This window comes from Xyrauchen texanus, chromosome 16 (assembly GCF_025860055.1).
Source record: "Xyrauchen texanus isolate HMW12.3.18 chromosome 16, RBS_HiC_50CHRs, whole genome shotgun sequence".
Classification (NCBI taxonomy): Eukaryota; Metazoa; Chordata; class Actinopteri; order Cypriniformes; family Catostomidae; genus Xyrauchen; species Xyrauchen texanus.
Window position 1 is genome coordinate 39,008,175 of NC_068291.1, and position 20,269 is coordinate 39,028,443.

Genomic DNA, 20,269 nt, shown 5'->3' on the forward strand with positions numbered 1-20,269 from the left:
TTCTTGGCATGTATTGCATATTTCCATTGAGGTTTTTATCTCTTGCATTAAATTGCAAAATGTCAAACTGAGTAGCTTCTGCAAATAAATAATTTTAGATCTATTTTCAGAAATAATGTGACATTTCAGAGCCATTTTTGCAATTGCTTCTGACCAACTAGTATCAAGGTTATTTTTAATATATAATATTTTGGTATATGAATATTTCTGCAATAAAAAAATAAAAGAAAGGAAACATCATGTCACCACACTGATACATAGATTTAAAATGGCATGTCCTACTTGTTATCGCATTTCTGCTTTGTTGAGAAGACAAAATGTTTTACATTTGTTTTTTGCATGTGCATTTACAAAAAATAATTTCATCAATGTTATTAGATGCTAGTATACAAGAAATACTATGACTAGCGAAGACTTAAAAATTTACTTTACAGTTTATATAAATCATTTTAAATGATAAATTAAATGTAAATTTATTATTATTTTCTTTGCACTAACAATGAGAAGTGGCTACTGGTGTCAGGATCGGAGTAGAGAAGCGAGGACTCAAGTGCAGAGTTTCAATGGGCTTTATTAAGCTCTAAAAAATAAACAAAAGCAACCCCGTAGTGGAGAAATAGATGCCCCAAAAACAGACTGGAACTTGGTTGGCTGGGCGGGGGAAGGGAGAACCTCTGGATAAGGCTCATCGAAGGATACTCCAGAATCTGAAGCTCAGAGAGACAGACCAGGTACAAACCAAGACGGGTAGACCATCCTCGAACATTAAGCAACGAACAGGCACAGGACATATATATATATAAACATCTTAATAATAAATAAAAAATAAACCATGACCTATAGATAACACAAATCTCATACATTTTTGTTTCATAAAATGGCTATAACTGTGATTGCCAGGGAGATAATCTGAAGTTCCACTATATTTTCAGAGTTCAGACACCTGCTGGTGGAATCTCCGAAATGCAAATGTAGAAAGTGAATTTAGATGTTTAGCTGAAAACAGACTTGGTATTGAAACTTCTTAGCACAATTACCTATTTATCCGGAAAATAGCCATTTGTGCTTTGCGGCACTTCATTAACATAAAATACACCAACAATTTGCACGCATACATCCACAGTTTGCGCAAACAATCCTATCAATGCCCACTTGTGCTTTGCGCTGGCATGAAAATTGTGTTTAGAATTAGCTCTCTCATGAAAATTGATTAAGATGTAGTGCTCAGTCTCAGCATAATGCTGCTCTTTGCGCACTCATGAAATTAGAGCCCAAAGAAACTTAATGTTCATCAAAATAGACAAAAAAAATTTATTGTAGGGAATATGACCTGGATATTTCTTGCCAGTTTTCTTGAGATTCACCCATTTTCTTGATGTTCACAGTTTTCTGTAACTTTTCCAACTTTGAACATATTCTGTCATGCCAATGAAAGCCTAATGATTTTTAATAAATTGCCTCTGATATGCATAAATTAAAACACCATCAGGTGATGGACAGAGAAGCACATAACTCTGCATCAATACTTCAAATATTCACATTTCTATTCATAGATGCTGCATAAAACAGGACTGTTATTGTATATTGCATGTATAGGGAATCTTTTCTGACATGTATACTGCTTTTTCTCAGAAATTGTGCTCATTGCCAAAAAGAAAGATGAACAGAGAACAAATGTATTTCTCTAAATTAAAAACAATGTGGAAAAAAAAAACCTTAGCAAGCTCATACTGTAGCAACATCCTAGCATTGTGGTGGCAACTTTTGCATGGGCAAGAAAGACTTTCCACTTTCTTACTAAAGTGTAAACATCTAGTTCACAGTTACTGATTGTCTTTTAGCTTCACTGACAGCTTCCTTGATGTTCCCTGTGTGAGGTAGAAGCCCTTCCTTTGTCCTCATTTCACTGTCATGGCTCACAAGAAATATTGGAAACCTAAACTTCATCTGAATCCCTGCCAGAACTTTGGCTGAGCTGATAGTCATCGCCAGAGCGTGTTCTCCACCTCTCTTCCCTCTGAAATGAGTGTAGGCCGGGGTCACAGAGAACTTGATCGTGCTACACAACACAGTTATTTAATTAAAAGGCTGCACTGTTTTTCAGGGTCACAAAACACATATCAGCTATCAGCAGTTCAGAGGGGAATTGGGTGTGAAATGTGGGAGAGGGATTGTTTTAAGGCCCCTACAGCACTGATTCATAAAACAGATAAAAAAACGATACCACACACAATTACGAGAAGCTGCCAGAACTTTCCAGAGGCCCAGGAAGGCATTAGTGACACCGAGACCACAGTGTAGGAGTCGGGGTAACAGAGAGGGCACAGACTGAACTAAAAAGGATGGGGCCAAGCAGGATTGGATTGTAATGGAGGGCTTTGTTATTAGTCTGAGGGTTCAAAGATGGAGTCAAAGGTGCACAGCTGAGGGACGGAGCAGTTAGCGGCAATATAAGTGAGTCATAGGTGATGTCTTTAGGGCAGATCTGCGGTAACCAAGCATGTTCCCATGCTCTGGAATTGAGGAGTCTTGGAAAAGAGAGACAGAGAGACCGAAGAGATTCTCATACATCAACACATTTATGAATAAAAATGTGCTACAGTACAGGCATTCTGCTATTATCAATGTTGTATTTTGTGGATATGCACAAAAGGATCTCAAAGGAGCATTTTAGTGCTCAGAGGTTTATCTTTCATAACTCCTCTTAGTTCTTAGTTGTTTAAATTATGTTTAAGTATTAAAGCTGAAGTGTGTCAGGAAAGATAGTCTGGCTCCAAATTTGCCATTGGTTAAGCAAAAGTTTTAAAAGTGCCACAGTCTATGTATGGCTTACATATATTTGTCTCTGCATATTATAAATTAAGGAGATGCCTTAATATACACCGATGAGCCCAAAAATTATGACCACATGCCTAATATGCAGCTTGTCCTCCACGTCCTACAAAAACAGCACCAACCAGCTGAGGCATTAACTCAGCAAGACCCTCTGCAAGATTAGCAGCAGATCCATCAAGTCCTGTAAGTTGTGAGGTGGAGCAGCCGTGGATCGGATTTGTTGGTCCAGCACATCCCACAGATGTTCAATCAGAGATCTGGGGAATTTGGAGGCCAGGGTAACACCTTGTACTCTTCATCATGTTCCTCAAACCATTCCCAAACAATGTGTGCAGTGTGGCAGGGCACATTATCCTGCTGAAAGAGGCCACTCCATCAGGGAATATCATTACCATGAAGCGGTGTACCTGGTCTGCAACAATGTTTATGTAGGGGGCATGTGTCAAATTGGCATCCACATGAACCGGATGTAATGGGAGCCAGCTGATAGATAGCTGTGCAGTGTGTAAACCTCACTCTCCTGACCTCAAGAGGTGCACTAGCAACTGACGCTAGAGGCTGTAGCCTTTAGCCTCCTTGTTAGAGCACCTGCCTTCCACGCCAGAGACCTAGGTTCGAGTCCTGTATGGAGTGGGTAGAACAAGAGCGTCACATTGGTGCCGTGACCCGGATGGGAGTGAGGCTTAGGGGGGTGAGTGTAACGGGAGCCAGCTGGTAGATAGTTGTGCAGTGTGTAAACCTCACTCTCCTGACCTCAAGAGGTGCACTAGCGACTGGCTCTAGAGGCTGTAGCCTTTAGCCTCCTTGTTAGAGCACCTGCCTCCCACGCCAGAGACCTAGGTTCGAGGCCCGTACGGAGCGGGTAGAACAAGTGCGTCACATTGCACATTGCAATGTGAACAAGAACAAGGAGGCTAAAGGCTACAGCCTCTAGCTTCAGTCGCTAGTGCACCTCTTGAGGTCAGGAGAGTGAGGTTTACACACTGCACAGCTATCTACCAGCTGGCTCCCATTACACGGACACAAGGTTTCCCATCAGAACATTGCCCAGAGCAACACACTCCCTCCACCAGCTTGTCATCTTCCCACAGTGCATCTTGGTACCATCACTTCCTCAGGTAAACGGTGCACACATACATGGCAGTCTATGTGATGTAAAAAAAAATGGGACTCATCGGACCAGGCAACCTTTTGCCACTGCTCCATGGTCCAGTTCTGACGCTCGCAAGCCCATTGTAGGCACTTTCGACAGTGGACAGGGGTCATCATGGGTACTCCGACCAGTCTACCGCTATACAGCCCCATATGCAGCAGGGTGCGATGCACTGTGTGTTGTGATACATTCCGCCCATAATCATCATTCAAATTTTCAGTGACTTGTGCCACAGTAGACCTTCTGTCGGTTCGGACCACCTGACGGGATGGCCTTTGTTGCCCTCTTGCATCGATGAGCATTGGGCACCCAACACCCTGTCACTGGTTTGTGGTTTTTCCCTCCTCGAAACACCGTAGGTAGGTACTCACAACTGCTGACCAGGAGCACCTCTCACGCCTTGCTGTTTCAGATGTGCTCTGACCCAGACATCTGGCAATAACAATTTGGCCCTTGTCAAAGTTGCTCAGGTCTTTTCTCCTGCCCATTTTTCCTGTATTCAAACTAATTGTTCTCTTACCATCTAATCTACCCAGACCATGACATGTGGCCTTGTTAGGAGATGATCCCCATTTTTTGCTTCACCTTTGAGTGGTCATAATGCTTTGGCTCATCAGTGTACTGTATATTACAAATTAAATTACAAATATGATATTAAGGAGTTTTATATGCATTCTTGCATTAACAGTAGCAACAACCTTCATGTTCACTTGATTTGTGCTCAAGGAGAGTGATTTGTGATTGATGTCACATTGACAAATGCATGTTTAATGCATGGATATGTAAGCTGCAGATTACAGTGCCAAGGCTTTGTTTATTGTACTGTCATTGTCTGCCAGGCAGATTCATGATAAAAGGCTATTGTCTTTCCCGGGCGCGGCACTTCTTTACAGCGCTAGAACAAGTTACTGATTGCCGAGAAGATAGAAATCACAATTTAATATTACTCTAAAGTGATCTTGGCAGAGATACAGCTCTTTGTTCTTGGTAATGATCCAGCATAGAGATGAATAGAGAGGTTGAGCTAAAGCTAATGGAGATGTTAACAGGTCACTACGGTCAGCTACAGCCCCTCTACTGAGTGCTGCTACAGCAACAGGAAGTGGCACTTTAAAATGAACGTTTTTTCTTCAAAGTGGACAGTCCAGTAAGACCAGTGATGAAAGAGAACTTTACTAGAAACATACTGTTGATTGTTAAGACAATGCAGTTGTTGCGCTTCTTTTTGTTGACTTGAGCTTCTGTATGTGAATGGATTAATTATGTTTCTGATTTATGTTTAGCAAGTTCAAATAAAATCCCAGAATACAGTCAGGTTTAACAGTGAAGATGTGACATATGTGACATTTTCTCAGTACTGTATTTATTCTCACAGCTCATTTCACATTATTTGTCAACAGGCCCATCTATCTCTTTGTTTAATATAGGGCATAAGAAATTCCTTTAGGGGAAAAGTGATTTGTGTTTAATTAAAATGAGCTCTTTTTTTATGGGGAGCTAGATGCATAAAACATCCGGTTGTTAGTTTAGGGTAATATATAATAACAATATCCATCCATCTTCAACCGCTTATCCTGTGTACAGGGTCGCGGGGGGCTGGAGCCTATCCCAGCTAACATTGGGCAAAAAGCGGGGGACACCCTGGACAGGTCACCAGTCCATCGCAGGGCCACACATATAACATTTCATTACATTTGTTTTCAAAGAACTAATGACAAATTTAAAAGTGGAATACTGAAAACTACATTTGAATCCAAAACTGTAATAAATATATTTCTAACAGCTTTACAGGGAAATATTCTCATACAACACGCCATGAGCAAGCTAAAGGTGACAGTGGTGAGAAGAATGTCTGTCAGTAGATTAAAATAATTGTGATTAATCGCATGATTTCAATCAGCTGAATGAAATACACTAGTAATCATGTCAAATTAGCTAAATATTAACTTTGAAAACCCAGAAAACATAAACTTTAAATCTCTGTATTTCTAATGTAATTCTAGTGTAGTCGCCTTTCCTGAACTGATGTTGTGTTTTCTGGCAGTTAAAGGAATATTCCGGGTTCAATACAAGTTAAGCTCAGTCGACAGCATTTTGTGGCATTTAATACCACAAAAAAACAGTTTGACTTGCCCCTCCATTTCTAAAAAATAAATAATAAAAAATGCAAAAATCTGGGTTACATTTTTTTTTTTTTATTATTTACATTTGGCAGGTGCTTTTATCCAAAGCGACTTGCAGAGCATTTATTACAGGTACAATCCCCCCAGAACAACCTGGAGTTAAGTGCCTTGCTCAAGGACACAATGGTGGAGGCTGTGGAGATCCAACCAGTGACCTTCTGATTACAAGTTATGCACTTAGCCCACTACGCCACCACCTCTCAGTGGCTCAGGGTTACAGTGAAGCACTTACTATGCAAGTGAATGGGGCAGTCTGTAAATGTTAAAATACTCACTATTTCAAAAGTATAGCCACAAGATATAAACAATATGCATGTTAACATGATTTTAGTGTGATAAAATCACGTAGGCTACTAACCTTTTTTGTGTTAAGTGATAGCCAATTTTACAACTCCGTTGCCATGATCCTAAAATGACTGTAAAAGTGATGATTTAATCAAGTTTTAACAGAAAAAAATAATAAGTGCTTTTCTTTTTATTAATTTAAGTCATTAAACCCTCCAAAATGTGTCCCCATTCACTTCTATTGTAAGTGCTTTTTTAAAGAAAAGGAGGGATGTGTCTAAATGATTTTTATGGTAATAAACATTACAGTATAGCACAAATTGTGTCAATTGAACTTAACTTTTATTGAACCCAGAATATTCCTTTAAATATTTTTCAGAATATTGTTTCACATCCATCAAACTCCTCGTACCAACAGCATTTGTCCTTGTGAAACTTCAATCCTCGTTCTTCGCTAGTAACTTTTAAAGAGTCTGATACCTTTAGACATTTTTACGGCTAGCTAAATCACCAGGGTCTTTCAGAAGAAGCCGAGGACCTAAGAGCATCAATCTCTGCTATTGGAGGACCTTGAGTCCTTGACAATGGCCGACCTGTGTCCCATGACAGTAAAATTCAGCACTATGTGTGAATGTCAAGACAAGTCCCTGTAGAGGTATATTTCACAATACAAGTGTCCACGACTATGTTGCCAGACAGTGTCTCTTTTCAAAACCCCTGAGAGTTTGAGAACATATGAAGAACTTTATGGTCTATGAGACATGAATTGGTCTTCATCATTGCTTTTACTGCCAAGGATTTGACTTAAAGTGAAAGTCAGTTAGGGCCATGAAGATTGGATCTACAAAGCTTTGCAGAGCTCATTAGGTTATGAGTTGGAACTCAATTGAAATATATGGCAGCACAATATGTATTTAAACAAGTAGTTTACCTAAAAATGTAAATATACATAATTTACTCACACTCATGATGTTCCAAACTTGTATGATTTGCAGCATGAAATGCATTGCACCAGGTTTGCCTTCAGTGACGTCAATTACCATTAATTCTAGCACGTTTCGTGACCATTCAGTGTTTGAATCACCATCAAGTTTGAATATGTACAAATGCGAATGAGATTGGAGAGCTACAGTGGACAGCAATATTTTGAGAGAATAACGACTTACATTTTTGTCTTTTCCGAAATTGGACTTGAAGTTTTCACTTAAATGTTGTCTTTTATGGCTTCAGAAGACTTTGAATGGCATGCGCAAGTCATTTGGACTCTTTTTATGGTGCTTCTTATATCCGTTTTAGAGTTTGACAGCCACTGGTTGATGTTTGGTTGCATTGTCTGAAAAAGAGCAGCTATTTGCTAGTCATACAGGTTTTGAACAACATGATGGTGCATAAATAACTTTTCCTTTAATGTTTTCATACTATGTCATAAAATCACAAAGGTCAAGAGTCATATATTCATGTCTTCCCAAGCACTTTCTTGCCAGAAGAGAGCTTTGTGATTTTTATGTCCTGGTTTTACAGTAGACAATCAACCTCTCTCTGGTTTGCTCATCTCAGCATTGAGGATCGCCCATAAGCATGGCTCACTGCCCTCGGCTCTGTGCGTATGAATGGGAAATGTGGAATAAAAGCTTTTCTTTCTTACTCTGCTGACAGGGAACATCATCCTCATTGTCCTGCGGCCAGAACATGCTTCAGCCAGGATCATAGCTATTAATCTAACGTGCTCAAACACCAGATAGATAAAGTAATAAAAATAAATGTTGCTTTCTTCTGAGACATGAGGTTGCATCTAGCAGGGAATCAGTTCAGCTTGTTTTTTGTGCATGTCTTGTAGAATAGACATAATGGTGTATGTATTGATGAAAAACTCCAAAACATTTTTATTCTTGCAAATGCTGAATAATTGTACGTTTCTGTACTACAGTTTGCCTGGTGTCTATGTTATTTATCTGTGGCCTTTTTGGTAGCAACTGATATAAGTATTTTTTTAATTATCACCACTGGTCTGATTCAACATAGTCTCATGAGTTTTGAGGTTAAATTTATGAAAAGTAATAAGAAAGCTTGATCAAAACCCTGTTGTTGTGGTACACAACAGCGATTTTACTGTTAAAATTATGGTTAGGTTTAGGTTTGAGTTTGGAGTTAAATTTAGGTAAAAACATAATTTGTTGGTTTGTTTATTTTTTTCTATGGGAGTAAAGCCGTACGTATTTGTACAACTCATATTTCTTACAATTTCGCCATATTTTATTTTATTATGACTTGTTATGAGACCGGGTTGGTCTGATTACGTGATAATATCAGGACTTGCTTTTTTCAAAATCAAATAATTCTGCTCTTTTTCATTGTTCAGTTTCAAAGTTATCCATCTTTTCTACTACTGTATATATTTAAATGTTTCAATGCTATGACTTGATTTGACTTATTTTATTATTATTATTATTATTATTATTCAATAAGCTGACAAAATAGTATGTATGTATTTTGTTAGTTATTGCCCATTCCAAAAAACAAATAAGATAAAATAATTTTTTTAGATATATCATGATCATTACGGGGCTCTCTGGAATACTCTATTTAAGAATTTAAGATTCTAAATAGTTATTTATTTCTGATTGGTTACTTGATTCTGATTGGTTCTGATTGATTATTGTTGCATAATGACCACTAAACTATCTAGCTATCTAATTGAATGTTGTCCAACGGATTTCCTACGAAGCTTGTTCTTTTAATATTACTAGTCAACACACAAAGGAACGGTTACATTAAACCTAACATTAAGATTTGTTTTGCTGATTCATCCACATTCTCTGTCTAAGGTCACAGATTCTACTACCGTTATACTCATCCATCCAGAGCCGTGGAGCTGCTGCGGGTGGGGAAGATTCAGCACTACCTTGGCAGACTGGAGGAGGCTCAGGGGAGCTTTACACAGGTCTGTTATCAGATGCTCTTTGGCCCTTTAAAGTACTATAGAGAGATCAGGACGGTAATGAGACCATTGTTAGTTATCGGCTTTAGCTACTGCCCTGCATTTGAGCTTGCCAATTGTCTGATTGTGGTCTAAACAATGATATAGATGTCTCTGCACTGACTCCACTCTCTGTCTGCCATTGTCAGATAAGATGCTGTGATTTTCAAAGTAAAGAGTTGGTAGGAGTCTGGCAGGCTAGTGCAAATAATTTCCACAATTTGACTTTTCAAATAATGTTCTGTATTCGTCTCATAATTAACCTCAAGCATGCTCTTCCCTGACACTTTTGTCGGCTTGGTAAACAAGAACACTAACTTTTGAAAAAACTTTATTAGGAGCTAAATTGTTTGGTGTGGTGGAAATGAAGCCACAACTAGGAGTAATTTGTTTAAAAAAAATTGCTCAAAATCATTTTGCATAATAAATATTGAAATGGTCTATGTTTAATTTACTCTTTGTTTAGATTATTATAGTTTTAAACATGACAATATTTTTATTTTTATAATAATTGTTTATAGTTTAAAGCTAAAACAGAACAAATATATACATAAAAGGCATTTCAAAAGTACAAAATTGAGAAGGCATGGCAAAGTGTTTCCAAGTCAGTTTTAATATGACCTTCATATAACAAAAATAAAAAGATCAATTTTTATGTATTAATATTCATCATCATTGTTGTTTGTATTACCAATGATATTCAGTATTATTAATAATTATAATAATAATAATGAAAAACAATTCTTCCACCAAATATTATAGTTCTTTGGCATGGACACATGCAGTACTAAACAGTATATGGATGCAGCATGTTAACTTGGCACATTGATATAGAGTTAATTTGTTGTGCGTCACAGGTGAACACGGCCCACCCAATCATCTTTAAGGGCCTATTTATTAAACTGTTTGTTTCATCATGTTTTTTCCTACTGCAACAAAGGCATTCTTTGTAATGTTGGGTAAAAATATAACACGCCAACTTTAATGACCTTTTCATTATTATGGTAGATTGTGTCTTTGCAACATTTCTCCCACTTAAAATTCACCCCTGACACACTTGGTATGCCAGCCAAATCCAACCTTACCTAATGGCTGCTTTGTATTCGTTCAGCTCCCTTTTCAAGCCTTGGCATGAATTTTCTCTCTCAGAAGGCAGTCGTTTAACTCAACCATGTCTCCTCCCCTTCCATTCTTAGGCCTATGATGTCATGAAGGTGACCCACGGGATCAAGCATGCCCTGACTAATGAGGTGAGGAGGAAACTGGCAGAATGCCAGGCCGAGCTGGGTCGAGTCTAGCCTGATCTGTGCCACTGCATAACCCTGTGTCATCATCACACTGCTAGGAGACAGACCTACGCCAGCTTTGCCACAGACACCAAGCCACAGCTCCAAATTTCTCCTATTATATGTTGGCTGTCAATCATTGATCTGCTATATTTGTTCTCAAATGTAATTTTTCTGGATGTTTGTATCTGCCACCTGCTCTTGTGAAGCTGTGCAGCAAACCAGATGGTTAGTGTTCAGTGAAAAAAAAAAAAAACACTGAATAGTTTTTCACTTGTTTGTAGCTGGCCAGTGGGGAAAAACAGCATTGCCTGCTGCAGCGCTTCTTCGTTCCATTAAAAAAAGAAAATTGGGGGTTGGATTGGGGGTGGGGGGGGGGGGGGGGTTACTTTGAACTCTCTACTTAGTCCAAAATATTGTTTGCTTTCCATCCTTCCTTTATTTTTTTGAAGAATCAATTTTACACAAATTTTTATACCCCAATGTGTGCTCACATAAGCCAAAGTCAGAAGGTTGCTGAACTAATATAAATACATCTAAGTTATACACATAAATAGTGCCACTTTACAAGTGTAGTATATCTATTGGAACATAAGAGCAATTGGTTCACTCTACTTTTGCTTTAGGCTACCATAGATAGGTATGTTTGATATCTTATTAGTATTTAAATGCATATTTCAGATTGAGTGGTGCTCAATGGAATCTCTTTTTAAGACATTTCATGATTCAACCAACAAGAAACTGTTCTGGGACAAACATAATTGGTAGGCTATCATCTGGTCACTTGGGAGGTATGAGACAATGAACCTGAATGACTCCACTGCTGTCTCAATGTTTTCAGGATGGTGAGTGGGGTTAATGTTGGGGTGTTCCTCCACAATCATCTCCACTGTTATGAGTGTGTTCAGCTTCAGGTTGTTTTGACTGCACCAGATGGCCTGCTGTCCAACCTCCCTTCTGTATGCAGACTCATTTTCAGATCAGGTAAGGCAGATGAGGCAGATGATTGTAGTGTAATTTGGAAACTTCAGGAGCTTGACAGAGGGGTTCTTGGTGGTGCAGTATTTTGTGTACAGGGAGAAGATTAGTGGGGATAGCACACATCCCTTGGGGGCACCAGTACTGTTTGTACATGTGCTGGAGGTGAATTTCCCCATTCTCACTAGCTGCTGCCTCTCTGTCAGAAAGCTGGTGATTCACTGACAGATAGAGGTAAGAACAGATGTTTAGTTAATTTGGGTTAATTTAGTCCATATGAGAACAGGGTTAATGGTGTTAAAAGCCAAAGTGAAGTCAACAAATAGTATCCTTGCAGAAGTCCCTGGCTGTCTAGATGTTGAAGTATGTAATGCAGTCCCATATTGACTGCATCATCCACAGACCTGTTTGCAACAACATCAGTCTCTCAAATGACTTCATGACCACAGACATCAGAACGACAGGTCGATAGTCATTAAGTCCTGTGATTTTGGGCTTCTTTGGGATGAAGATGATTATGGAGCATTTGAAGCAGCGGGAACATCACACTGCTCCAGTGATCTCTGTGAAGATGTGGGCCAGCTGGTCAGCACAGGATTTTAGACAAGTGGGTGAAATACCATCTGGACCATGTGCTTTTCTTGTCTTCAGGATCCAGAAGACAAAGCACACATACTCTTCACAGATCTTAATTGCCGGTTGAGTAGCAGGAGATGGGAGGAGGGTGTTTGCATGAGGTGTAAACGTTTTGTGCTGTGAAGTTCGGAGTTGGTGTGGGGTGTGTAACTGGGCTTTTAAAATCTACAGTAAAATACATTCAGGTCATCAGCCAGTTGTTGATTCCCTACAATGTTTGGTAATGGTGTCTTGTAATTGGTAAAGTATTTCAGGCCTCTCCACACTGATGCAGGGTCGTTAGCTGAAAACTATTTTTTCAGCTTTTCAGAATAGCTTTTAGCCACTCTAATCTCCTTTGTCAGTCTGTTTTTGGCCTGATTGTATAAGATTTTATCCCCACTTCTGTAAGCATCCTCTTTGCCCTGAGTTTAGCTGTAAACCATGATTTGTCATGGTTGTATGTTAAATAAGTCCCAGTAGGAATGCACATATCCTCACAGAAACTGATATATGATGTCACAGTATCTGTGAGTTCGTCTGTGGCTTAAGCCTCAAAAATACTTCAATCAGTGCAGTCAAAACAGGCTTGTAGTTCCAGCTCTGCTTCATTGGTCCATTTCTTTACAGTCCTTACTACAGGTTTGAGCAATGGCTAACATTAGCTCTATATTCCCGTTAATAATTTACCACTGTGTAAATAATCATGTTTTAATTAATAAAGTGCCTGAGCTTGACCAGACCGTATATCTGAAAGTCTGGTATACAATTTTAAGGAAATAAATTAAATACAAAAATGTACATGGGAAAAAATCTCCTGCAAAACAGGAATGACCCATATTATACAACTGATATAAGAATAAATCTTTTCTTCATGTGGTAACACCACATGCCATTCATTCGCCCAAGTCAGCGCAAATGACATTTTTTGCTTGTCAGTGGCCCAAATCTCCGGACATTTTTTTAACAGCATGTTTTTCTAGTTAAATCTATTTAACCCTCATGAGGGTCAGAGGATTACTCTGTGTCCACTAAAGCAAACAGCTTTTGGAGATGCTCTACTGTGAGATAACATCTTAAAAAAAGTAGCTAGAATGGAGCACAAAAGGAAGTTGTGTTTTATAGAGAGATGAGTTGTCAGCAGTCCCATTTATGCTGGCTTTACCAACTCATAACTCAATTTGTTCTTCGTTGTGCCCACAATGACATCATTTCTTATTAAGACCAATGACTAACCTTGGCTGGAATTTCACTTGCTGCTTTTTATCAAGAAATATCAATGTTGTATTTCATCCCTAAATTGTATATTACAAAATAAAATAAAGACCATTAAATTGTTTCCATTGTGACATTGCACAATTCTAAGCAGCCTACAAAAGTTACTAGTTTCTTATTTTGTTTTTCTTTTGGCTTTGTTGTGACATAATACCAGGTAATTTCTTCATGATATTCACCCTTATCAAGATAGAACCAAATAACTATTTCCTCTTACCAAGCTTTCATGCTTACTTTAAGTCAGATCACTTTTGTTATGATAATGACATCTTCCTCCCTAGACTGCATGATTATAAATGGGAAACTGTGTAATTAGCTGTATGAGCCCAGTCAAGTGTACTGTGAATTTTCATATATCATATAATGCAATTATCTTTGATTTTTCTTACAATCTCCTGTTTCACTGATGTCAGATATGATTTTCAGTCAAAAATTGATGCCTCTTCATTAGTGGATTATCTACTTTGAAATCAAAGGGGATTCAGGCATATCTGTTAGATTTAAAGAGACATCTCAAATCAAGCTTAATGTATGTTGAAATCTAACAATTATTGGATAAAAATAGGCCGACTAAGATTCGCTCATATTATTATTATTTTATAATAAATCTAATGAAAATGCAGTTCAGTGCAGCAGAATAAAGATTACACTTTTACAGAAACAATCAGTGGCCGGCTAGAAACAAAAAACCTTTAATAGTCTCTCAGAGAACTATAGAACTAGAAAGGTTTTCATTCATGTTTTGTATAGGATAAGAATGCTAATTATTTGTTTATCCAGAACAAGGCAGAAAGTAAGAATACTGCATCCAAAACGTCCTTTATTTACATCAGTCTGTATGTCAGTCAAATTCTCATTCAAGCTCTATTTTTCCCATAGCACAATAAATCATGCCTCTTGTTTCAGTAAAAGCATGAAGCAATATGTTGATCGAATGTATATATATATATATATATATATATATATATATATATATATATATATATATATATATATATATATACATACTCTTAATGGATATTTTTCAGTTCTTTTCACATGACTTGGTGAAAGGGAAGATCTTTGTCAACATTAAAGTGTATTAATGACAATATTCTTTTCACATTGCACTGTATACCACACAATGTATTAGTTGAACAATCCACATGTGACAGGCTGTGATGAAACATTTGATGAATAAACATGAATGGCAACCAGGAGCATCTTGAAATCGTATTCGCTCTCGTCTCTCATGATTTGGCAATAGGTGCATTTATAAAGAAATGCAGAAAAGAGAAAATCACACACACAAAACTTTTAAATAAATGCAGAAAAGTAAACTATATATATATATAAAGAAGGAAAATAGTGTAAGATGCAAGTAAATATTTATATATATATTTATATGGCATGAATTTAGCAACTGTACAATTTTAATGCATAGTGCTTTACAGGCTATTATGCGTAAATAAATTATAGAATATAAGTATCTCTGTCATACAGGCCTCCTGAGGTAAAAAATAAGTAAAACCCTTCATTCATTACAATGCCAAAATATCAGCGGGAATGTCATGGGGGTCAGGGCATGGACGAGGGGCGAAGCGGGAATGGAGAAGCGTATGAAGTCTTTAGTTAGCACTTGAAACAAGCTATATGTTCTCATCTATAAACGTTTAGAGCTGAAACTGTCTCAAGCACTATAGATATATGTATATAAACAGATTTTTACCAAAGGGTTAGCACATTGACATTGAGACCACATAGAGGGAAGGCCAATGAACAATGCATTTGATCTTAACTGGACTGAAACGCTACGGTGTTAATTTGATTATCTGATTTTAGATTATTTAAAATATTGGAAAATAAAACAGATTTTCTGTCGTCAATGCCCTTTCAGGAAATAATCATGCTTGCAATTTGGGCTACAGGGTCGTAAAAGCCCTTTTAATTACGGAGGACAAATCTTTCCCACTAGAACTTTTTACAACACTTTTTGGGAGATATTTTAAGAGTTTCGTTTTGTTGGCTGCAAGGCAAATAAAATATATTAAGCGGCCATGTAAAATAATAATAAAAGCAGAAATCCCAGCATAGTTACAATTCATAATAATTTGCGCAAGATCGTGGAATCATAAAATATCGCACGACTTGGCTCGTACAAAATGGTATGACTTTTATTGCCATAGAGATGAACCAATCAACAAACTAAACAAACAAATTTAAATTTGATACAATACAGGTATCCAATTTGTGCTAACCTCCAATCCAACACTAAAAGGAAATGTCTGTGAACAAATTTGGTTACTCAGTCCATATTTATTTATGCAATACCAATCACTGATGGATGTCAATAAACTGTAAGACACAACCTTTTCTTGATGCTTTTGGATTGTTCCTTCGCCCCTGGCTAGAAAGTTTTGCATTTGCAGAAAATTGATGCTTTAAAAATGCCCAATAATTTGGCATGCAGTGAAAAGCTTTTATGGTTTATCGGTTTATGGATCCTTGTTGGTCCTGCCAGACTGAGGATTATTCTCATCATTTCTCAACCGTGACATGCCGAAGTGGCCCAGCATCAGGCGTCACACTGCTGAAAATGCCAACATACCTACAGGGGACCTGAACAATCAATGAGCCATTGCCAATATTACTCTTCTAGATATCGTGATGGGTGGTTTTATAGCATAGTAAATTCTATGTGGTCTCAGTTGTCTCAAAGAATACAAAAAATAATATAAAACACATGTTCATGTTGCATGTAACTAGTGTATAACAGTACAAATACATGTTACATAGACAGTGAGTTTAAACACTTAGTTTAACAAGTAGTGTTTTTTTACTTTTCTAACTTTTTTTGTTTGTATGCATGTTTTTTTTTTAAGCTAGCACCATCTGTACACAAATATGGAAAGTTCTTTCCATAGATTTCCATAGAAGATATTGAAGTGTTCACAAGGCACTTGTTGTCTTTTTTGTTCTCTTTTTGTTTAACAATGTATTATTTTTTTCCCACATATGGCAATACTATTCTTCACAGCAAGCGAGCAAACCATATTTGCAATCGACAAATCCAAAGTTTCAAAGTGCTCATTTTACTTTTTTTTTCTCCAACCCTACAAGTCCAGCGTTTTCTGTTTTTCCACAAAACCCACTTTAGAAAAATATTAAGCCTTTTGTATTTTCCCATTCATTTTAGCCATCATTGTAGTGATAAACTTTGTAACTTTCTCACATACATGCCCACGTACACCCAGTGGAGCCTTTTCAACTTCCCATTGTCCTTAATACTCCATGGTGAATCCTTTACCGTCGCCGACAGGTGATGTCAAAGCATGTGATCATCATTAGATGAGCTTTGCAGAAGTTGACCCGGTTTTCTAGTCGTTCCGTGACAAACTCCAGAGCTTCCAAGTACTCCAGAGAGTCCACTTCAAATGTCTGCTGAAGGTCAACTGCGAATACAGAGGAAATTGTTGTCTGACAGCTGACACAACTGTCATCAGTGTATAATAAACATGTTCAATATGGGGAAACTTACCAAAGTCACATTATTGTCTTTAATTGTAATTTTATTATATTCAAGTTTGACTATATTGTCTTTAAAAAAAACTGTAATATTAAGTGTATTTGATATCAACTAGGCCTGAGAGATACAGATAAAAATTATAACTCTTTAGATGAAATTCGATACATGTATTGGGACTGTTCAATATATCGTCCAGCCCTAGTATCAAGTGTTCAGCTCTTACATTCAGTGGTCCATTTCTCTGGCTCTAGCATTAGATGTTGTTTGGTCTGCTCCAGCTCTTTTTTCAGCCAGTCGTACCTGGCCCGCACTTCTGAGATCCTCTGTTGCCTATGCTCTAAGATCTTCAGTTTGGCACTGAAGTATACCACTTCCTGAGAGCCAGACAAAAGTAAATGATACATCAACCTAATGCACAGACGAGGGAACTGCTCTAAAATAACAGGTGCTCACTTTTCTTACCTTGCCCACTGTCCGTCTTCTCTGTAGACGTTCTACATCATCAATCTCATAAACCTTGATCTCAAAGGGTTCGGTGAGGCCCCTCTGTGTGGGCCGGAGGGGGCCGTCCACCCAGCGTACTCCTGGACTTATGACAGGCTTTCTCACAGGAGAGGAGGTATCCAGGGTGAGATTAGGGATAAGTCGCCGCCTCTGGGTTCCTAGTGATGAAATAAAATCAAGTATGTAAGATCACTGAGAAGGTTCATTCAGTATAGTATGTATATTATATACAGTATACTGTATGTATATATATATATATATATATATATATATATATATATATATATATATATATATATATATATATATATATATATATACACCCACTTTTCTAAGCAATCAAAATTAATAGTTTGACCTGGTGGACAGTAAAACGGGTGGGAAACCCCCATAGATTTACATTGAAGGACTGACTGAGCCAAATCTTGGTACAAAAATATCACACAATTGGGGCTTGGGGTAATAAGCAACAAACAAAGCAACCACATAACAATATGTTAAAAACCCACTCAGAACACCTTAGCAATGGCATATGTAACTGGTCTTGGTCGCCCCGCTCTGAACGGGAATCAAACTGGCATAGGGGGGCAGGAGCGCTAACAAGGAGGCTAAAGGCTACAGCCTCTAGTGTCAGTCGCAAGTGCACCTCTTCGGGTTAGGAGAGTGAGGTTTACACACTGCACAGCTATCTACCAGCTGGCTCCCATTTCATTCACCCCCCTAAACCTCACTCCCATCCAGGTTATGGCACTATTGTGATGCTCCTGTTCTACCCGCTCCGTACCGTACTCACCCCCCTAATCCTCACTCCCATCCGGGTCATGACACCATTGTAACCGGTTGTGGTCGCCCCTCTCTGAACGGGACCGGCATCTCCGGCATGGGAGGCGGGTGCCCTAACAAGGAGGCTAAAGGCTACAGCTTCTAGCATCAGTCGCTATTGCACCTCTTGAGGTCTGGAGAGTGAGGTTTATACACATTGCACAGCTATCTATCAGCTGGCCACCATTACACATGTCAGACTAGTTACAGGAAAACTCTACCTAAGGCAATCTAGTTTTAAGTGCCTTGCTTAAGGGCATAATGATATAGCTCAAGGATCACCCCTTGTGGGATTCTTACCTGCAAACTTTCAGTTACCAGCTACACCTCTAATACATAAAATAACAGTTATTAAAATGGAGGCTTGGTGAACAGCCCAAAAGTGACTGAGGGCAAAGTTTATCACAGTGCAAAGGCAGAGTTTACCCTACATTGGGCTGCACTGCTACCAGATCAGTATTGAAATACAGTGCAGCCCTGTAACGACATGGACCACTGAGATAACAGCAGCAGGCCGCATCTTATCTGACCAGTCTGCAGGAATGAGGCCTACACCGAAGAATTGGCCAGAAGTGGCTCCCCTGTTTGCATAGAAATTGACAGTTCCAGGCCCACTGATATGTTATCTGATTTGGAACCGAGGAACAAGGTAATATTAATGTCTTTCAGCTTGTCAATTGCTATGAAAACAGCACAGGAAAAGGTCAAACTTCCAGTCATCTCTCATTCTCCACCAGGTCGATAATTTGCGCAATAGATGGACTCATCCTAGTTGGGGAGAACAGCTAAGAATCGTAGTTGATGTAAATTTTGTTTGTAAACTGTGGTTGTGCATTTATACCCTGCTCTCTATGTAAAGCCTTTTTCAAATGAAATATTCACAACATGATTAGAATACTGCTTTTCAGTGCAGTTCAATGTGTTCTGGTCTGGCTTTTGTCTCTGTTGTTCCAGAAGTAGGATTTAAATTGTAATGTTAAAGCAGAATTACCACTATACAAAGTTTGTTGGTGCTGACAAATAGGGTGTAAAATGATTTGCTTGTGGAAACTGGAGAGGAGGATTGTATTCAGGAATTAAGGCAGCACTAAATATTCAAAGACCACACACAGCCAAGTTTGGCAACTGCTGTCACCCTAATACCAGTATCTTAACAGATCATCCAAGTACGTATGAGGGAGTAAAGATGAATAAAAGGTTCTGCTTCTTCCAAAATTAGTCTGGAATGAGCCTTACAAGCTTTGTAGTACAATAAATTATGTAGAGCATAATCCATTAGGGATTACATTGATGGTGCTGTTAAGAGGACTCTTTTATTGTTGTAAAGAATAAAACTGGATACCGTGGTAAGCCATAAAAAATACTTGCCCAAAAAATTTGACTTTGTGTAGTTCTATGACCAACCATTTTATATGAAAATGTATTATTTTGAACACAAAGGATGATTTTATGTAGAATGTTAGCCTAAATCACCATTGAATTTCATTGCATATTTTTACCATACAACTAAATGGTGATTAAGGCTATCACCCCTTAAGGTTTTCCTTATCACCCCTTAACATTTCCACAGAAGAAATGAATTGGAGTTTGGAATGACATGACGGTGATTTAATTTTTGGACGAACTATCCCTTTAAGTGCAAAGATTCTTTAGAACACAGATATGGTACTGTCAAGAAGAGAACCCTTAGTCTAGGTAAAGTCTCACGAGAGTCGCATGTGACTATTGTACACTGTTTATTTAGAGTGCCACAGAAACCCTACATCATACCCCTAAACCTAACGTAACACTTTCTAAGAAGCCCATATTATAATGCATTATACTGAATTCATAATGTCTCATAATACACCT

At 38.2% G+C, this 20,269-nt stretch overlaps 1 protein-coding gene and 1 pseudogene across 2 annotated transcripts in view; one reads left to right on the forward strand and one right to left on the reverse strand.

The window, feature by feature from the left end:
- Positions 1-11,043, forward strand: part of LOC127656775 (histone-lysine N-methyltransferase SMYD3-like) — a 226,002-nt pseudogene extending 214,959 nt beyond the window's left edge.
- A 1,961-nt stretch (positions 11,044-13,004) lies between these two features.
- The window catches only part of LOC127657238 (kinesin-like protein KIF26B), a 124,170-nt gene continuing 116,905 nt past the window's right edge, over positions 13,005-20,269 (reverse strand). For both annotated transcript variants that reach the window (XM_052145938.1, XM_052145937.1), the window contains exons 13-15: positions 17,555-17,754; positions 17,316-17,466; positions 13,005-17,018 (exon numbers count right to left, since the gene is read on the reverse strand). In XM_052145938.1, coding sequence (XP_052001898.1) covers positions 16,870-17,018; positions 17,316-17,466; positions 17,555-17,754 — 500 coding nt within the window. In that variant the 3' untranslated portion in view covers positions 13,005-16,869. The remainder of the gene's footprint in view (positions 17,019-17,315; positions 17,467-17,554; positions 17,755-20,269) is intronic.